Source organism: Pelobates fuscus, chromosome 4 (genome assembly GCF_036172605.1).
Source record: "Pelobates fuscus isolate aPelFus1 chromosome 4, aPelFus1.pri, whole genome shotgun sequence".
In the NCBI taxonomy this organism is placed as follows: domain Eukaryota; kingdom Metazoa; phylum Chordata; class Amphibia; order Anura; family Pelobatidae; genus Pelobates; species Pelobates fuscus.
Window position 1 is genome coordinate 340,125,878 of NC_086320.1, and position 14,354 is coordinate 340,140,231.

Below are 14,354 nucleotides of genomic sequence, written 5' to 3' on the forward strand. Positions count from 1 at the left end.
TTTGTCGGTTTAATTGAAAACTATGTCTACCTTTCGCTGCCTCTCTCCCCTCCTCGGCTCTGTGCACGCATATGTGCTCTGTGCCTGGGAGAACGGTCCAATCAACTGCTTCTCTAGGACTCTTACAGGTATATCCAAAATCAACAAGCTTCATTTATGGAGAATGCAGTGGGAAAAAATGCAATACTTGCTAATGTTATTAAAGAACCCTTTTGCCACAGTGACAGTATGGGCAGTCAATGCTAGAACTAAATAGGTTAAGCTACACATGAAGTATGTTTTTGGCCGTGTGACTGGAGACCCCTTAACATGGCATTCATGGGACCGGTGCTATATGATGTTTGGCTTCTCCCAACTACTATGCATCAAATGGAGGAGTAGAGACCCAATTTTTTTAAACCATAAATCTCAGCTCTAAGTGGCATACTGTATGGTAATGGGGTAAAATAAACAACAAATAAAATGCTAAGCCATGGGTACAGTTAAAGAACACTCTAAGCATCAAAACAACTTTGGCTTAACCCTTAAGGACACATGACATGTGTGACATGCCATGATTCCCTTTTATTCCAGAAGTTTGGTCCTTAAGGGGTTAAAGGACCACTATAGGCACCCAGACCACTTCAGCTCAATGAAGTGGTCTGAGTGCCTGGTCCCTCTAGGGTTAACCCTGCAGCTGAAAACATAGCAGTTTCAGAGAAACTGCTATGTTTACCTATGGGTTAATCCAGCCTCTAGTGGCTGTCTCATTGACAGCCGCTAGAGGCGCTTCCGCACTTCTCACTGTGATTTTCACAGCATTTGAGAATGCTTTCCTATGGGCTGACTGAATGCGCGTGCGGCTCTTGCCACGCATTCACATTCAAGCGATGACGTCCAAAGGAGGAGGAGAGTCCCCAGCGCCGAGAGAGCCTGGCGCTGGAGAAAGGCAAGTGTTTAACCCCTTCCTCCAACTTCAGCCCAGCGGGAGGGGGCCATGAGGGTGGGGGCACCCACAGGGCACTATAGTGGTCCTTTAATGCAACAGCTTTGGGGACCCTGCAGCTTCACTGATCAATTCTCTGCTATTTAGGAGTTGAATTAGTTTTGTTTCTTATTATGTAGCCCTAGCCACACCTTCAGTGGCTGTAAATCAAACGGCTTGCATGAACAAAATGTTCACTTTCAAATGTATCTTACAGCACAGTTTACATTACTGTGTAGGGCAAAAAGTGAATTGAAGAGACATTATAGGCACCCAGACTACTTAATCTCAACGAAGTGGTCTGCCTTGTTTCACTCACGTTTTATTATTAAAATGTTGAGAAAATAGGAAAGACCCAACATTTCTTTATCCAGCACCCAAAAACATCTTAATGATATTCTAATGAGGGGGCAATTAGTGACTTGCATCATATTATTCTGTGTTACTACTTTACCTGTTTTACATTTTGCCTTTGATATAAATATAGAAAACCAGTCATGTTTTAGATTGGTCTTCAAAAGCAATGCTCAGTGTGCGTTTAATCTATTAAAGCTGATCTTGAGGTTAGCGCGTTTGCACTTATACAAAATGGTCTCTGACATTTGAGATGCTGTTTATAAAATAAGGATATCTACTATCTACATTACTTATATTATTATTATTTATAAGGCGCCAACAAATTCCACAGCGCTGTACAAGGGGATATAGAAGGCTTTGAATTAAAAATAACTTTTAGCGGTGCTATTTTTTCATATTGAGTATATTGTGTACACAGATATCACTGTTCAAGAATGTTTGGTAGACTTTTCATGTATGCAGTATTAACCCCTTAACGACGAGTGACGGACGAGGTCCGTCACTCAGGGGAATGCGTTAATGACGAGTGACGGACCTCGTCCGTCACCCGTTAAAATTAACCCCAGATCGCCGCAATCGCGGCGATCGTGGGGTTAATGGTGCTCCGGTCTGCCTCTGCATTAGAGGCAGACCGGGAGCACCGGATCGGGCTGTCAGAGTACATGTGCCCGCTCTGACAGCATGTCTGAGCGGGCACATGTGCTCTCTATACTCACCTCCGCCTCCCTGCACTTCCTGGTTCTGTGTGAAGTGCAGGGGGACGGATCTTCAGTGATCCTGCCACCTGGTGGAAAAAAAAAATAGTAAAATTAAAATCCCACCCCCCTTTACCCCCCCTTTACCCATTTTAATAAAAAAATTAACCCCTTCCCTGCCAATTGATCACTGACTACAGTGATCAATTGGCAGGGATTACATTTTACTAAGATCTGATTTTTTTTTTAACCCCTGAGGGTTAATTCTTTTTTTTTTTAACCCTCAGGGGTTCAATTTATTTTATTAATTAATTTAAATATTTTAAAATTATAAATTTAGCTAGCTGGGGAGGGTGGAAGTTAGTGGGGAATTGGGGGATTTAGTATTACGCTAACTAGGGGTTAACGTTAAAAAAAGTTTAAAAATAAGCTTTAAAAAGTTAAAAAATTAAGTTAAAAAAAGTTTTAATAACATTTAAGTAAAAAATTTTAAAAAATAAACCCTTTACCCAGTCCAAATAAAAATTAACCCCTTCCCTGACAGTCGATCACTGCCTACAGTGATCAAAATACAGATCACAGTATTATACTGTTCTAATTTTTTTTTTTTTTAACCCCTGACGATTAACTTTTATTTATTTTTTAACCCTCAGGGGTTAAATGTATTTAATTAACTAATTTAAATATTGTATAATTAAATATTTTGCTAGCTGGGGTGGGTGGGAGTTATGGGAAAATGGGGAATTTACTGTTAGTGCTGCTTACTGCTAGTTAGGGGTTAACGTAAAAAAAAAAGCTTAGAAAAATGTTAAATCTGTAAAAAAAAGTTTTACGAAAGTTTAGGAAACTTTAAAAAAATGAATAATCAAAACAAAAGTTTAAAAAATAGTTTTAAAAAGTAAAAAAAGTTTTAAAAAGTAAAAAAATACATTTAATAACGCTCATTACCACTACACCTGGTACAAGCTAGCGGAAAAATGATCCCACGCTAAGGTTCAAAATATGCCTTTTGAAATACCCTGGGATGTCTTCTTTAAGAAATGGTATGGCTTTATGGGGTATTTGGTTTATATAGCCTGGTAAAATACTCTAAAATGGGACATGGGCACAGCGTAAAAATTTAAAGTTTGAAAAAAAATGGAATGGCTGTGTCCCAAATGTGCCCCTCCGATGTCCACATATACCTGGCAAAGGTACATACGGGGGTATTTTTGTACTCAGCAGACATAGCTGAGCAACATATGAAGTATTATACAGTGGTAGTACACATAAGGTTTGCAAAATATACTGTGCAAACTCACTTTGTGTGCCAAAAAGGCAGAAAAAACGCTTATTACCACTACACCTGGTACAAGCTAGCGGAAAAATGATCCCACGCTAAGGTTCAAAATATGCCTTTTGAAATACCCTGGGATGTCTTCTTTAAGAAATGGTATGGCTTTATGGGGTATTTGGATTATATAAATACATACAATTGGTGGAACACTTTGGGCGAATCTTAGGTAACTTCTGTACCAGTGCCGATACGCGTTTCGCCCCTATGGGGGCTTCCTCAGTCGGTGTAATGTTCTGGGTCCTCTTTGCTTTATATATCTTCTTAGATATATAAAGCAAAGAGGACCCAGAACATTACACCGACTGAGGAAGCCCCCATAGGGGCGAAACGCGTATCGGCACTGGTACAGAAGTTACCTAAGATTCGCCCAAAGTGTTCCACCAATTGTATGTATTTGTATTTTGATTTTTAGAGTGGTATAAGGGGCTCCCACTCAGGTGGTTTATAGCACTGGTTGCTAACACTTCCTCTCCCGCATATTGTGTATTGTATCCTTCTTACATTTGGATTATATAGCCTGGTAAAATACTCTAAAATGGGACATGGGCACAGCGTAAAAATTCAAAATTTGAAAAAAAATGGAATGGCTGTGTCCCAAATGTGCCCCTCCGATGTCCACATATACCTGGCAAAGGTACATACGGGGCTATTTTTGTACTCAGCAGACATAGCTGAGCAAAATATGAAGTATTATACAGTGGTAGTACACATATGGTTTGCAAAATATACTGTGCAAACTCACTTTGTGTGTCAAAAAGGCAGAAAAAAACGCTTATAACCGCTACACCTGGTACACGCTAGCGGAAAAATGATCCCACGCTAAGGTTCAAAATATGCCTTTTGAAATACCCTGGGGTGTCTACTTTAAGAAATGGTAGGCCTTTGTGGGGTAGTTTGAATTTAAAACCTGCAAAGATGCTTGGAAATTGCACATAGGCCCGGCGTCAAAATTCAAAGTTCGGTCAAAACTGATATGGCTTGGTCTCCTATATGGCACTGTAGCTTCACAAAATAGTGCCATAGACATACAATGGGGGTGTCCTTTTACTCAGAAGACTTAGCTGAGCATAATTTGGGGGGTTTGAACTTAGTGGCACACATGAAATATACAAAATGCCCAGCAAAAATGCAATCCGTATGTAAAAAATGCACAAAATTATTTTTTACCACATACTTCGGCATGTAATGGTAAAAAAATGGGGGCATGTTAAGGCACAATATGCACCTTATGAGATACCCTGGAGTGTCTTCTTTTACAAATGGTAGGCCTTTGTGGGGTGTTTTGAACAGTCAAACTGTTATAATACCCCAAATGGAAGCATAGGCTCATTAAATCCGTCTCTCAAAATTCTACTGTGAATACTGAAAAGGACAGGTCTCCTGTATGGCACTGTAGCTTCACGAAATAGTGCCATAGACATACAATGGGGGTGTCCTTTGACTCAGAAGACTTAGCTGAGCATAATTTGGGGGGTTTGAACTTAGTGGCACACATGAAATATACAAAATGCCCAGCAAAAATGCAATCCGTATGTAAAATATGCACAAAATTATTTTTTACCACATACTTTGGCATGTAATGGTAAAAAAATGGGGGCATGTTAAGGCACAATATGCACCTTATGAGATACCCTGGAGTGTCTACTTTTACAAATGGTAGGCCTTTGTGGGGTTTTTTTGAACAGTCAAACTACTATAATACCCCAAATGGAAGCATAGGCTCATTAAATCCGTCTCTCAAAATTCTACTGTGAATACTGAAAAGGACAGGTCTCCTATATGGCACTGTAGCTTCACAAAATAGGGCCAAAGACATACAATGGGGGTACCGTTGTACTCAGCAGAAGTAACTGAACACATAATAAAACTTTGTACAGGAATAGCACACACCAACTTTACAAAATACACATGAGAAGTTCTTTGTTATAAGTTTGTGTGCGAAAACCACCAAAAAACACAATTTTACTCCAATATTTAGCAGAGGTTGGCGGTAAAATGGCTACGTAGAAAGTGTCAAAACAACCTTAGGTAAATAGCCTGTGGTGTCTACTTTATATAAATATATACTTTTGTGTGGCAATTTTGTTTTCTTTTATGGCTATTAGGCTTACAAGACAAACATACCAAATTCTAAAATCGCTCCACATAAAAAGTTTATTTTACTCCTTGTGCTTTGTGACCTGTAACTACCAAAAAAAACTTAAAATCCCAGACACATTATATATTCTGTAATTCAGAACAACTAAATGAATTTATTTTTAATTACTTTCCTTAACCTGCACTAATTATGTACACATTATTATTGCAAAAACTGTAAAAAAAACACACAAAAATTATTTTTTTTGCATATTTCTGTATTTTTTTTTATAATAAATAAGCATTTATATATATATGTGTTACATCAAATTAAAGCCCTTTCTGTCCTTTAAAAAACGGTATATAATATGTGTCGGTGCAATAAATTAGTAAAATGCAAATTGCAGTTGAACGCAAATAGCAAAAAATGCAAAAAATGCCGTTGTCATTAAGTGAAAGACAAGCTTCTGAAGCTCTGTCCTTAAGGGGTTAATATTGGTATGTAACATTTATTTATTATTTATTTTTTGGGTTTTTTTTTTTTAAGCGCCATCTGGTGGCTTTAAATATATTTTCCCTACATACCCGCTGATAAGAGAGCAAGCCCAAGTAAATTGGTGCATGTTTATTTGATTTCTCAAAGTTCCCATAAAAAATATAAATAAAAAATAAATAATAATGTTTGGCACAGAAAAGACTCAAATGAGGGAGAAAAAAAACAACTATATTTTCTTTTCTTTTTTTTTTTACTCCTCTGATACAGAAATCGTAATTTATTATTCCTTGATACTAATGTATGCATGACCGGTCACAATAATTTTGAGCAAACCTTCTCGGTTATAAAGGATGTATTCCTGTTAGCGTCATATGAAAATTGTAGAATTAAAAGGTTACTGGACCTAAACAGTGATTTGTATTTTTTATGACCATTGCCTGAAGCTGTAGATAAGGTTTTTAAAAGACAAAAACAAAATACCGTAATATATAAATATGTATTAGATGCCAATTTAAATTCAGCAAGTGCAATTTGAATGATAATATGGCCAATTTGCATGTTAATGCTGAATATTTGCATAAACATTTGTTGTGCTCAGATCCTGACCAATTTGTAACCCCAGAGGACAAAATCTTTGCAATGATAAGATGTTTAAACAGTGCAAAGCTGACAATCTCCAGGAAAGGTACACATTATACAACATTGTGACAAAAATAACATGTTTATTATGCACTCACGTGTGTGGATGAAGATTAACCTAATAAAGAGATTTATACTTACTCCAGCATGCTCCCCATCTAGCAGACGACATGGCACAAACAGAAGAAGGAGGCAAAATGGAATGTACAGGATACTCCAAACAAGTGTAGTTTGTCATACACCAAAGACACTGAGCAAGAAAGAAGAATAACGCAGACTTAAAAATTCACAAGTAATCAGTGCAAACGCATATGCTATTTGTATGTAGCCTGATAAAAAAAAAGATCTTCAATAGTTACAAAATACAGTAATAATGTATGTCAAATTCTTGCATTCTGGAAACAATGGCAGGATTGCTTAACCCTGTGCCTGGGATTTCAAATCCCAACATTTATTTTAAACAAAGGACGTAAAGCTAGCTTTTTTGGGGGTGGGGAATATAAATATTTTTTAAAAATTCATGGCGATTAAAATAATTCTGTCTATCCAAATAGTGTGCATATATATTGCTTTTTATTTTTTTTATTATTACAAAAGTGAGAATTGTTGGGAATTCAAAGACAATTTAAAATCGAAGGCCAAAAGTCATTCATGCTTCCACTCTTTTGGTCTAAAATGTGAAATTTTACTTTGGGTTCTCATTGAATTCCCAACAATTTCCACTTTTTGAAAATAACCCTGTACAGAGTTTAAAAAAAAAAAAAAAAAAAAAGAAAAGTAAACTTATCTCACATGAAGGATACATTCACTGCAATTGCATTTTACATTCAAGAACTAAAAAGTTATATTAAAGTGAACCTGTCTCTCAGCTCCTCCTTTGTTTGGGAAAGACAGCTTTCCAAAGCCTTAAACGCCTCCTCTGTTGACCTTGATGCGCTGGCTTCAATGTCAGCACATCGACTGAACAGGGTGATGTCTGACGTCACTTCGTGAGGAGTGCTGGGGGTTACTGGGAAGGCTTCTAGGGATGGGGGAGGACCTTTTTTATATTATTATAGAGTGATATTCCTAGAGTGTAAAAGACTTGAACTGGGAGGGCTTGCAGGGCTGGGATGAGGAGCTTATCCAGTTCCTCATCCAAGATGGCCAGCTCATGATTGGCACGCATGTGTCCTTCAGCAAAAGAAGCAGGGCTGGAGAAGGCCATGAGGACAGCTAGAGGAAGTTCCAGGTCTACTAACTACATGACAGATATTGGCTTTGCATATTATGCCTGGTGGGGGAATACCATAAAACGTATCTTTTTCACGGCTATCTATACATTTGTTAGTGTTTCGCTAGCACAATGTATGGATGAAAATTATTGAGGACATGGAAACCGAAATGTGCCAGGTTAATATATCTAAATTGGAATGATAAGTATACATGTAATAAGAAATCAAATCTTGCGTAGCATGAAAATATTATCAAATATTTCTCAGCCAATGATTGATGTTCTATGCAGTGTAAGTTGCAGAGAATGACATTATCCAACCCAGAACTCCAGGCTAACTGATGGCACCCTAATAATGCTGCCGGGGGTGGAGTTACACACGTGGGTGCAGAGGGGTTACATTTTTTATGTGCAGCTTTTCATAGCATAACGCTGTTCATACAGACTCCAGGCACCATAAACACTTCAAATCAGCAAAGTGGTTGTGGTGCTTGAAGTTTGTGTCATTAGTTTGGCAACTGATGAACAAGAGCAATATAGACAAGAAATTCAAGATACTTCACAGTTGACATACATTCAGACTATGTGTGAATATAGGTTAAAAGATAGACAGGTAGAAAAAGCCTTAGTGACATTATATCTGATTAACTTTTTGGCTGACTCGCCAGACTTTATTTAAGCCTAAACTAGATTGAGAAAGTTACTGTGTCAGCCAAAATGTTGCTCTGTGTCCTATTAAATGTCTCTGGATGTAATTTGAAGTGTCTTGTCCCATCTTTTCCTATTTATCTTTTTTGAAGTGTGTATTCTCTCTTCGGGACATTATATCAGGGTTTAAAACTTCAAGTCCTAAGATGCTAGCCAGGCCTTGAAGTGTATCACCACTGGAAGCCTAAAAGGTCTATGGCACATTTAGCAGAGGGATTTTTTTTTTTTGTTTATTAGCGAGAGCTAAATATTAAATCTCTAAAAGATAATAAAGAGAGTAAAAATGTTTAACTCTACTATATGCAATGAGAGAACGTAAGCTCTAACAATAGTATAATACATTAGTTTTAGACTAAGAAAAAATATCAGACAAGAAAGGTGGAGATGAGCTGGAACAATCATACATCCATAGAATATGATATCTGGTTTTAAAGGGGAACTGTCACTTTTCTGGAATTCACACTATTGAATAAAAACACTGAAAATCACCTACAGCTTGTGTTAACCTTTTTTTCATGAGATGCTCTGTTTTATTTTAAAAGTATGGTAAAGAGACACTATAGTCACCCAGACCATTTCATCTCAATGAAGGGGTCTGGGTGGAGTGGCCCTGTCCTTTTGACCCTGCTATGTTAAACAATATTTTCTTAAGAAACATTGCAAAGTTAAATCCACCTCTATGGAAAAAACTGATGAGTATAAGTGCTCAATATCTATAATTAGCAGTAAATCACCAACAAGGGGTCCTCTGCACCCTTGTGAAGTGGTTAGTAAAGATAGAGAGGAGGTGATCCGCGCTTAAGATTATATATACATACGATACAGATGATGTTCTTAGTATATAAATCTATAAGTACAAAGCAAGAAACAGATTATGGTGAAGTACAGTAGATGTTTTGAGAGCTGTCTCAGCTCTATTATGAAGGCCTGGACAGAATAATACTCGTCTATGGATATAAGTGGCGGGTCTTTGGAACTTGTTTTCAGGATGGAGTAGATATATGTAAAAAAGACAAAATAGGAAATCCAATGGTATAGTATATACAAACAATTGGTATTGATGCAGGAAAATATCCTACTTATGTCACCCAGAGCAATGTCCTGCTCTGGTATGAAGAACTTGAGGTGGAACAATCCCCACCTAGGGATATATGCTGGAACCGGAAGGATGATGAGAGCTGTATGAAGGAAGTGCTCCACAGGTGATGATGTATAAAATAGTAGGTTTATTAAATAAAAAGCTAAAAACAACAGCTATATACACTGTAAGTAAAAACAAATAAACAAACTGTGGATAAAATAAGTCCTCACTTAACGCATTTCGCCAAAGGCTTTCTCAAAAGTGTCCACTCCATCCTGAAAACAAGCTCCAAAGACCCTTCACTTATATCCATAGACGGGAATTATTCCATCCAGGTCTTCATAATGGAGCTGAGACAGCTCTAAAAAGTGTGCACTTTTGCCCATTTGTACTCCCTTTACAAACATCTACTGTACTGCACCATAATCTGTTCCTTGCTTTGTACTTATAGATTCATATACTAAGAACATCATCTGTATCGTATGTATATAATATATATATATATATATATATATATATAAATAATCTAAAGTGCTGATCGCCTCCTGTCTGTTATCTTTAAATCCACCTCTCGTATGACACTAGAGACATTTCTGCTGCACCGAACGAATACCTGCTAGGGACAGGGACACTATAGCATTAGAAGTACATGTCTGTTATAGTGTTTCTTTAAGGATTTAGCAAATTACATCACACTCTACTTCAACAAGGCAAAGCTAGGGCAAACATTGCAAATGAGGAAGATAAACAGAAACATTGGTTAATTTCTCAGTTTCTCTCTATGTTTGGAATGCTGACAGCCAACCAAAGTAGAGAGGAAAGAGTTTCTATCAATAATTGACAGGGAGCTAAAATTGTAGAGTCCAATTGCATAATAAAGAGGTGTGTATTTGTTAACACATTAAGACACATGTATTTGCTAACTATATGGATAAATAAATGCAATATTAAAAATCGTGGGTATTTAATATTGTGTTTACTTATGCCTATATTTCTCCTTTAAGTCATACCGTTCTGATAGTTTGCAAAAGTATCACAAAAATGTAAGTGCCATAAAATATATCAATCAGCAATTTTGCTTTCACAATTCCATTACCTCCCAAAGCAAAAAAAAAAAAAAGTATTTTATTTATTCAGACTGATATACTTTAGATTAAATGTTACTCAACATGACATATACACTAAAAACACATATCGATGTAAAATATACACATATAAAACATTTATTTTGCTGTCGATACGATTTTTAACTGCAGAGAAGTTTGTGATTTGCTTCCAAATTAACTTACTTTACGTTTATTTCGTAAAGGCTTTTATTTTGGAAATGTAGAAATACAACGTCATAATATATTTTCGGCTCTTGAATTCAAATATCAAGGGTAAAAATAAAAACAAATGTAAATAAAAAATAAAATGACTTTTTTTGAGGCAGGATAATTTGCAAATCTGTATCGCTAGATTATAAATCAGTCTGGGATATGTACTTACGGAAACATTTCTTAGGCATTCCTCACATGACTTTCCAGAATAGAAACTGCAGGCTGTGTGAGAAACAAGAATGGAAACATTAACAACGACATCAAACATGACAAAATCAATTTCAATAAAAACTGTACAAAATCAACATTTGAAGGGCTAGGAAACAGACTATAGGCACCCAGACCACTTCAGCTCATTGAAGTGGTCTCGGTGCCCTGTTCCTGTTCGTTTAACCCTGCAATTGTAATTATAGCATTACATTGCAGGGTTAGCTGTCTACCAGACGCGCATGTACATTAGGTCAGCAATGTCGGCCGGCGTGGGGGAAGGAGCGGAGGCGGAGCCTTAACAAGCGCTGACGGACATCAGTGTTGGACTCAGGTTAGTGAATTAAGGGTTTTTGACCCTTTCTGCACTGCGGGGAGGGTGCGAGCGAGATGGGGCACTATAAGGTACTATAGTGCTAGCAATACAATTTTTTTATTCCTAGCCTATGGTTTCCCCTAATTCCGCCATTTTTCTTCCAAAAAAGACCATCACATATAGAGTGGCGGATAAAACATGTGAAACAGAGAACTATTCTGGCAGAAAAAGTGACAGACAGATTGATTGTTGTGTCGCTGAAAAAATGCCATGAATTCTACAATGATAATCAGAGCACAAAAGAAAAAACAAGGAAGAAAAAAAAAATGACAGATTTAATAAAGTGAGCCAAGACAAATGGCAAAAAAACCACAATACAATCTGCGACACTTAGATAAATCTTTCCTATTTTTTCATTAAAAAAAACAAAATACATTTTTTTAATTCTTATATAATAATCAAAATACAATTTTGGTTAATTTGAATTAATTCCGGGGTACTGTATGGCACTTCTTTAAATTGGAGTCGGTGCTAATAATTACATATGATCTAAAAAAAACAGTAGGAGTTATTCACTAAAATAGGAATTATGAAGATTTGACAAGAGAACTGCAAAACAGGCAAAATAGCAGAGCTAGAAAAACAGCTGATTTGGGGGATTTTGGTCCGAGATTGCCAATTTCCCTGCCAAGTTCCACAATTCTTTGTAGAGTCATCAATCATTGGACAAAACATTGCAACTAAGAACATTTTTTTTGCCAAGTGAATGACTGGTGCTTCATCAACACACAAGGTACCACAAGCTGTAATAGATGGTGGATGACATTGGACACCTGTATATGGTCTGGGTGCCTATAGTTGACTTTAATAGCACATAGGTATTAGTTAAATACAGTTTACACCATTCCTTTATTTCCCAGGCATACACAAAGTGCTCTTGCTCAATGATTATTTGCGACAGAGAACAGGAAAAAAGCCTGTAGGAGGGTTCTACTGATCGCCCCTGTCACTCAAATCTCAACATGGACATCTAGAATTGATGGACCAGATTTTAACTTCTCACTTTGCTGGCATTTCTGCTAGGACAAAGCATAGATGCATTTTCATACTGTTTAATTTAAAGGCACACTCCAAACACCATACCCACTACAGATCACTGTAGTGCTAGGAGTGCTCTGGCTTCCCAATTTTAAGGAGTTAAGCTGTCAGCTGATTGCGCTAAGCCCATCAGTGAAGCCCTACAGTCTAAACTGTAGCTTAGGAGAGCTTACAGACTTCCTGGTGGACTTCGGGAAAGAAGTTAATCTTTTCAAAACCGTAAGTAAACAAGGGGACTCATGGCACCTTAATCAATACACTACCACGTCAGGTACACTTTAATGCCTCTCTTCTGGTTTATCCTTGTCAGTTGGAGTAATCATTTTTAATTCCTATTTGGCTGGCACCTTTTGCGGGTACAGTGTTCTGATCCGAGACATGACAAAGATATATGCGGGGTGGAGGCAGGCATGCGCAAGCAGAGTGTGCTTGCCATGTCCGTTAGCTCAGGGGAGCTAACAGAAGCACGAAGCAAAACATTTATAATGAATTATTCAGACAGCCAGGAGGGATGATTCATTAATTAATTATAAAAATGCCAATATCTCACAGAAATCTGCACTTTTACAGAGTGCCCTTAAAATTTAATACTTCTCACCCATAAAGCACCTCAGTAAACATCTACATACCCACAGTGGAAATGTAAAAAACACATTATTATTATTACAAATGTATATTGTACATATTAGTACATAATGATAGGGGGCAGTAACTACAAATAAACTACTCATTTGTGAAAATAATGATTGCTTTTGTCAATACATTTCTTCAGACACATTCTATGCTTCACTCACAAATCTCTGAATTATCCCATTTAATGAAGGACAGTCCCAATTTCTAGCTCAAGTCCAGCAATGTAGCAGTACTTACCCTTTCCAGGGGCCGGCCGGGGTCCTCTGTTCAAGCCACGCGCGGTCCTGCTGCTGCACGAGCCGCGCGCGGCTCATCCGCCGTCTGTGACAGGAAGGCGGGCAGTGACCGCGAGAAGCGGTCACGTGTCCCGCCTGACTCTAAGAGCGCGCCGCGGGTATCGGACGCGCTCTTAAAGGGACAGTGGGAGCCTAAATTGGCAAAGGCCTCCCATTGGTCCCTGTCATGACACACTCCCCATACACTTACCTTTTGGGGGCGTGGATATGACAGGGGCCAATCAAAATAGATGTTAAGGTATATATACTCACCTTTTTCCCTTAGTTCCTTGCCCTATCGTGGTTTCTGTTTCAGTTTCCTTTAGCGCTTGTTGTGTTCAGTTGTGTTCCTTCGTACTTGACCTTGGCTTTGTTTCTGACTACGTTATCTCTTTATCCTTATCTGTTCCGTTTGCCGGCTTGCTGTTTACTGTGTACCAGACCCCGGCTAGTCTTAGTTTACGCTGTCTCTTTGTGTCCTTGACCTCGGATCGCTCCTGACTCTGTACTCCTCTCATATACGTTGAGTCCGGCCATTCTAAGGTCCGGTAGACGTATCTCCCCTCTTTGTTGTCTTCTGTTGCGTTGAATCTTGCGTGTTGGTGTATATTTTCGTTACAAGCAATAACATTTGTTGCCCAGTGTCTCATATCTGGGTATACCAGAGTACTGACCCACAGATTTGCTCCCAAAGTTGTGAGGCATGAAATTGTTGTGGTTTAAAGGGACACTATAGTCACCAGAACAACTACAGCTTAATGTAGTTGCTTAAAGGGACACTGTAGGCACCCAGACCACTTCAGCTCATTGAAGTGGTCTGGATGCAATGTCCTATGTCACTTAACCCTACAGTGGTAATTATTGCAGTTTCTGAGAAAATGCAATAATTACCTTGCAGGGTTAAGTCCTCATCTAGTGGCTGTCTTCCGGGTGCTTAGACG

General features: G+C 38.0%; 1 protein-coding gene across 1 annotated transcript in view; it reads right to left on the reverse strand.

Annotated features, from left to right (window-relative positions):
- LOC134609074 (pituitary tumor-transforming gene 1 protein-interacting protein-like) overlaps positions 1-14,354 on the reverse strand; it is a 50,276-nt gene that overhangs the window by 29,390 nt on the left and 6,532 nt on the right. The window contains exons 2-3 of the mRNA XM_063452460.1: positions 11,054-11,106; positions 6,705-6,813 (exon numbers count right to left, since the gene is read on the reverse strand). Of these exons, the coding sequence (XP_063308530.1) occupies positions 6,705-6,813; positions 11,054-11,106 (162 nt within the window). The remainder of the gene's footprint in view (positions 1-6,704; positions 6,814-11,053; positions 11,107-14,354) is intronic.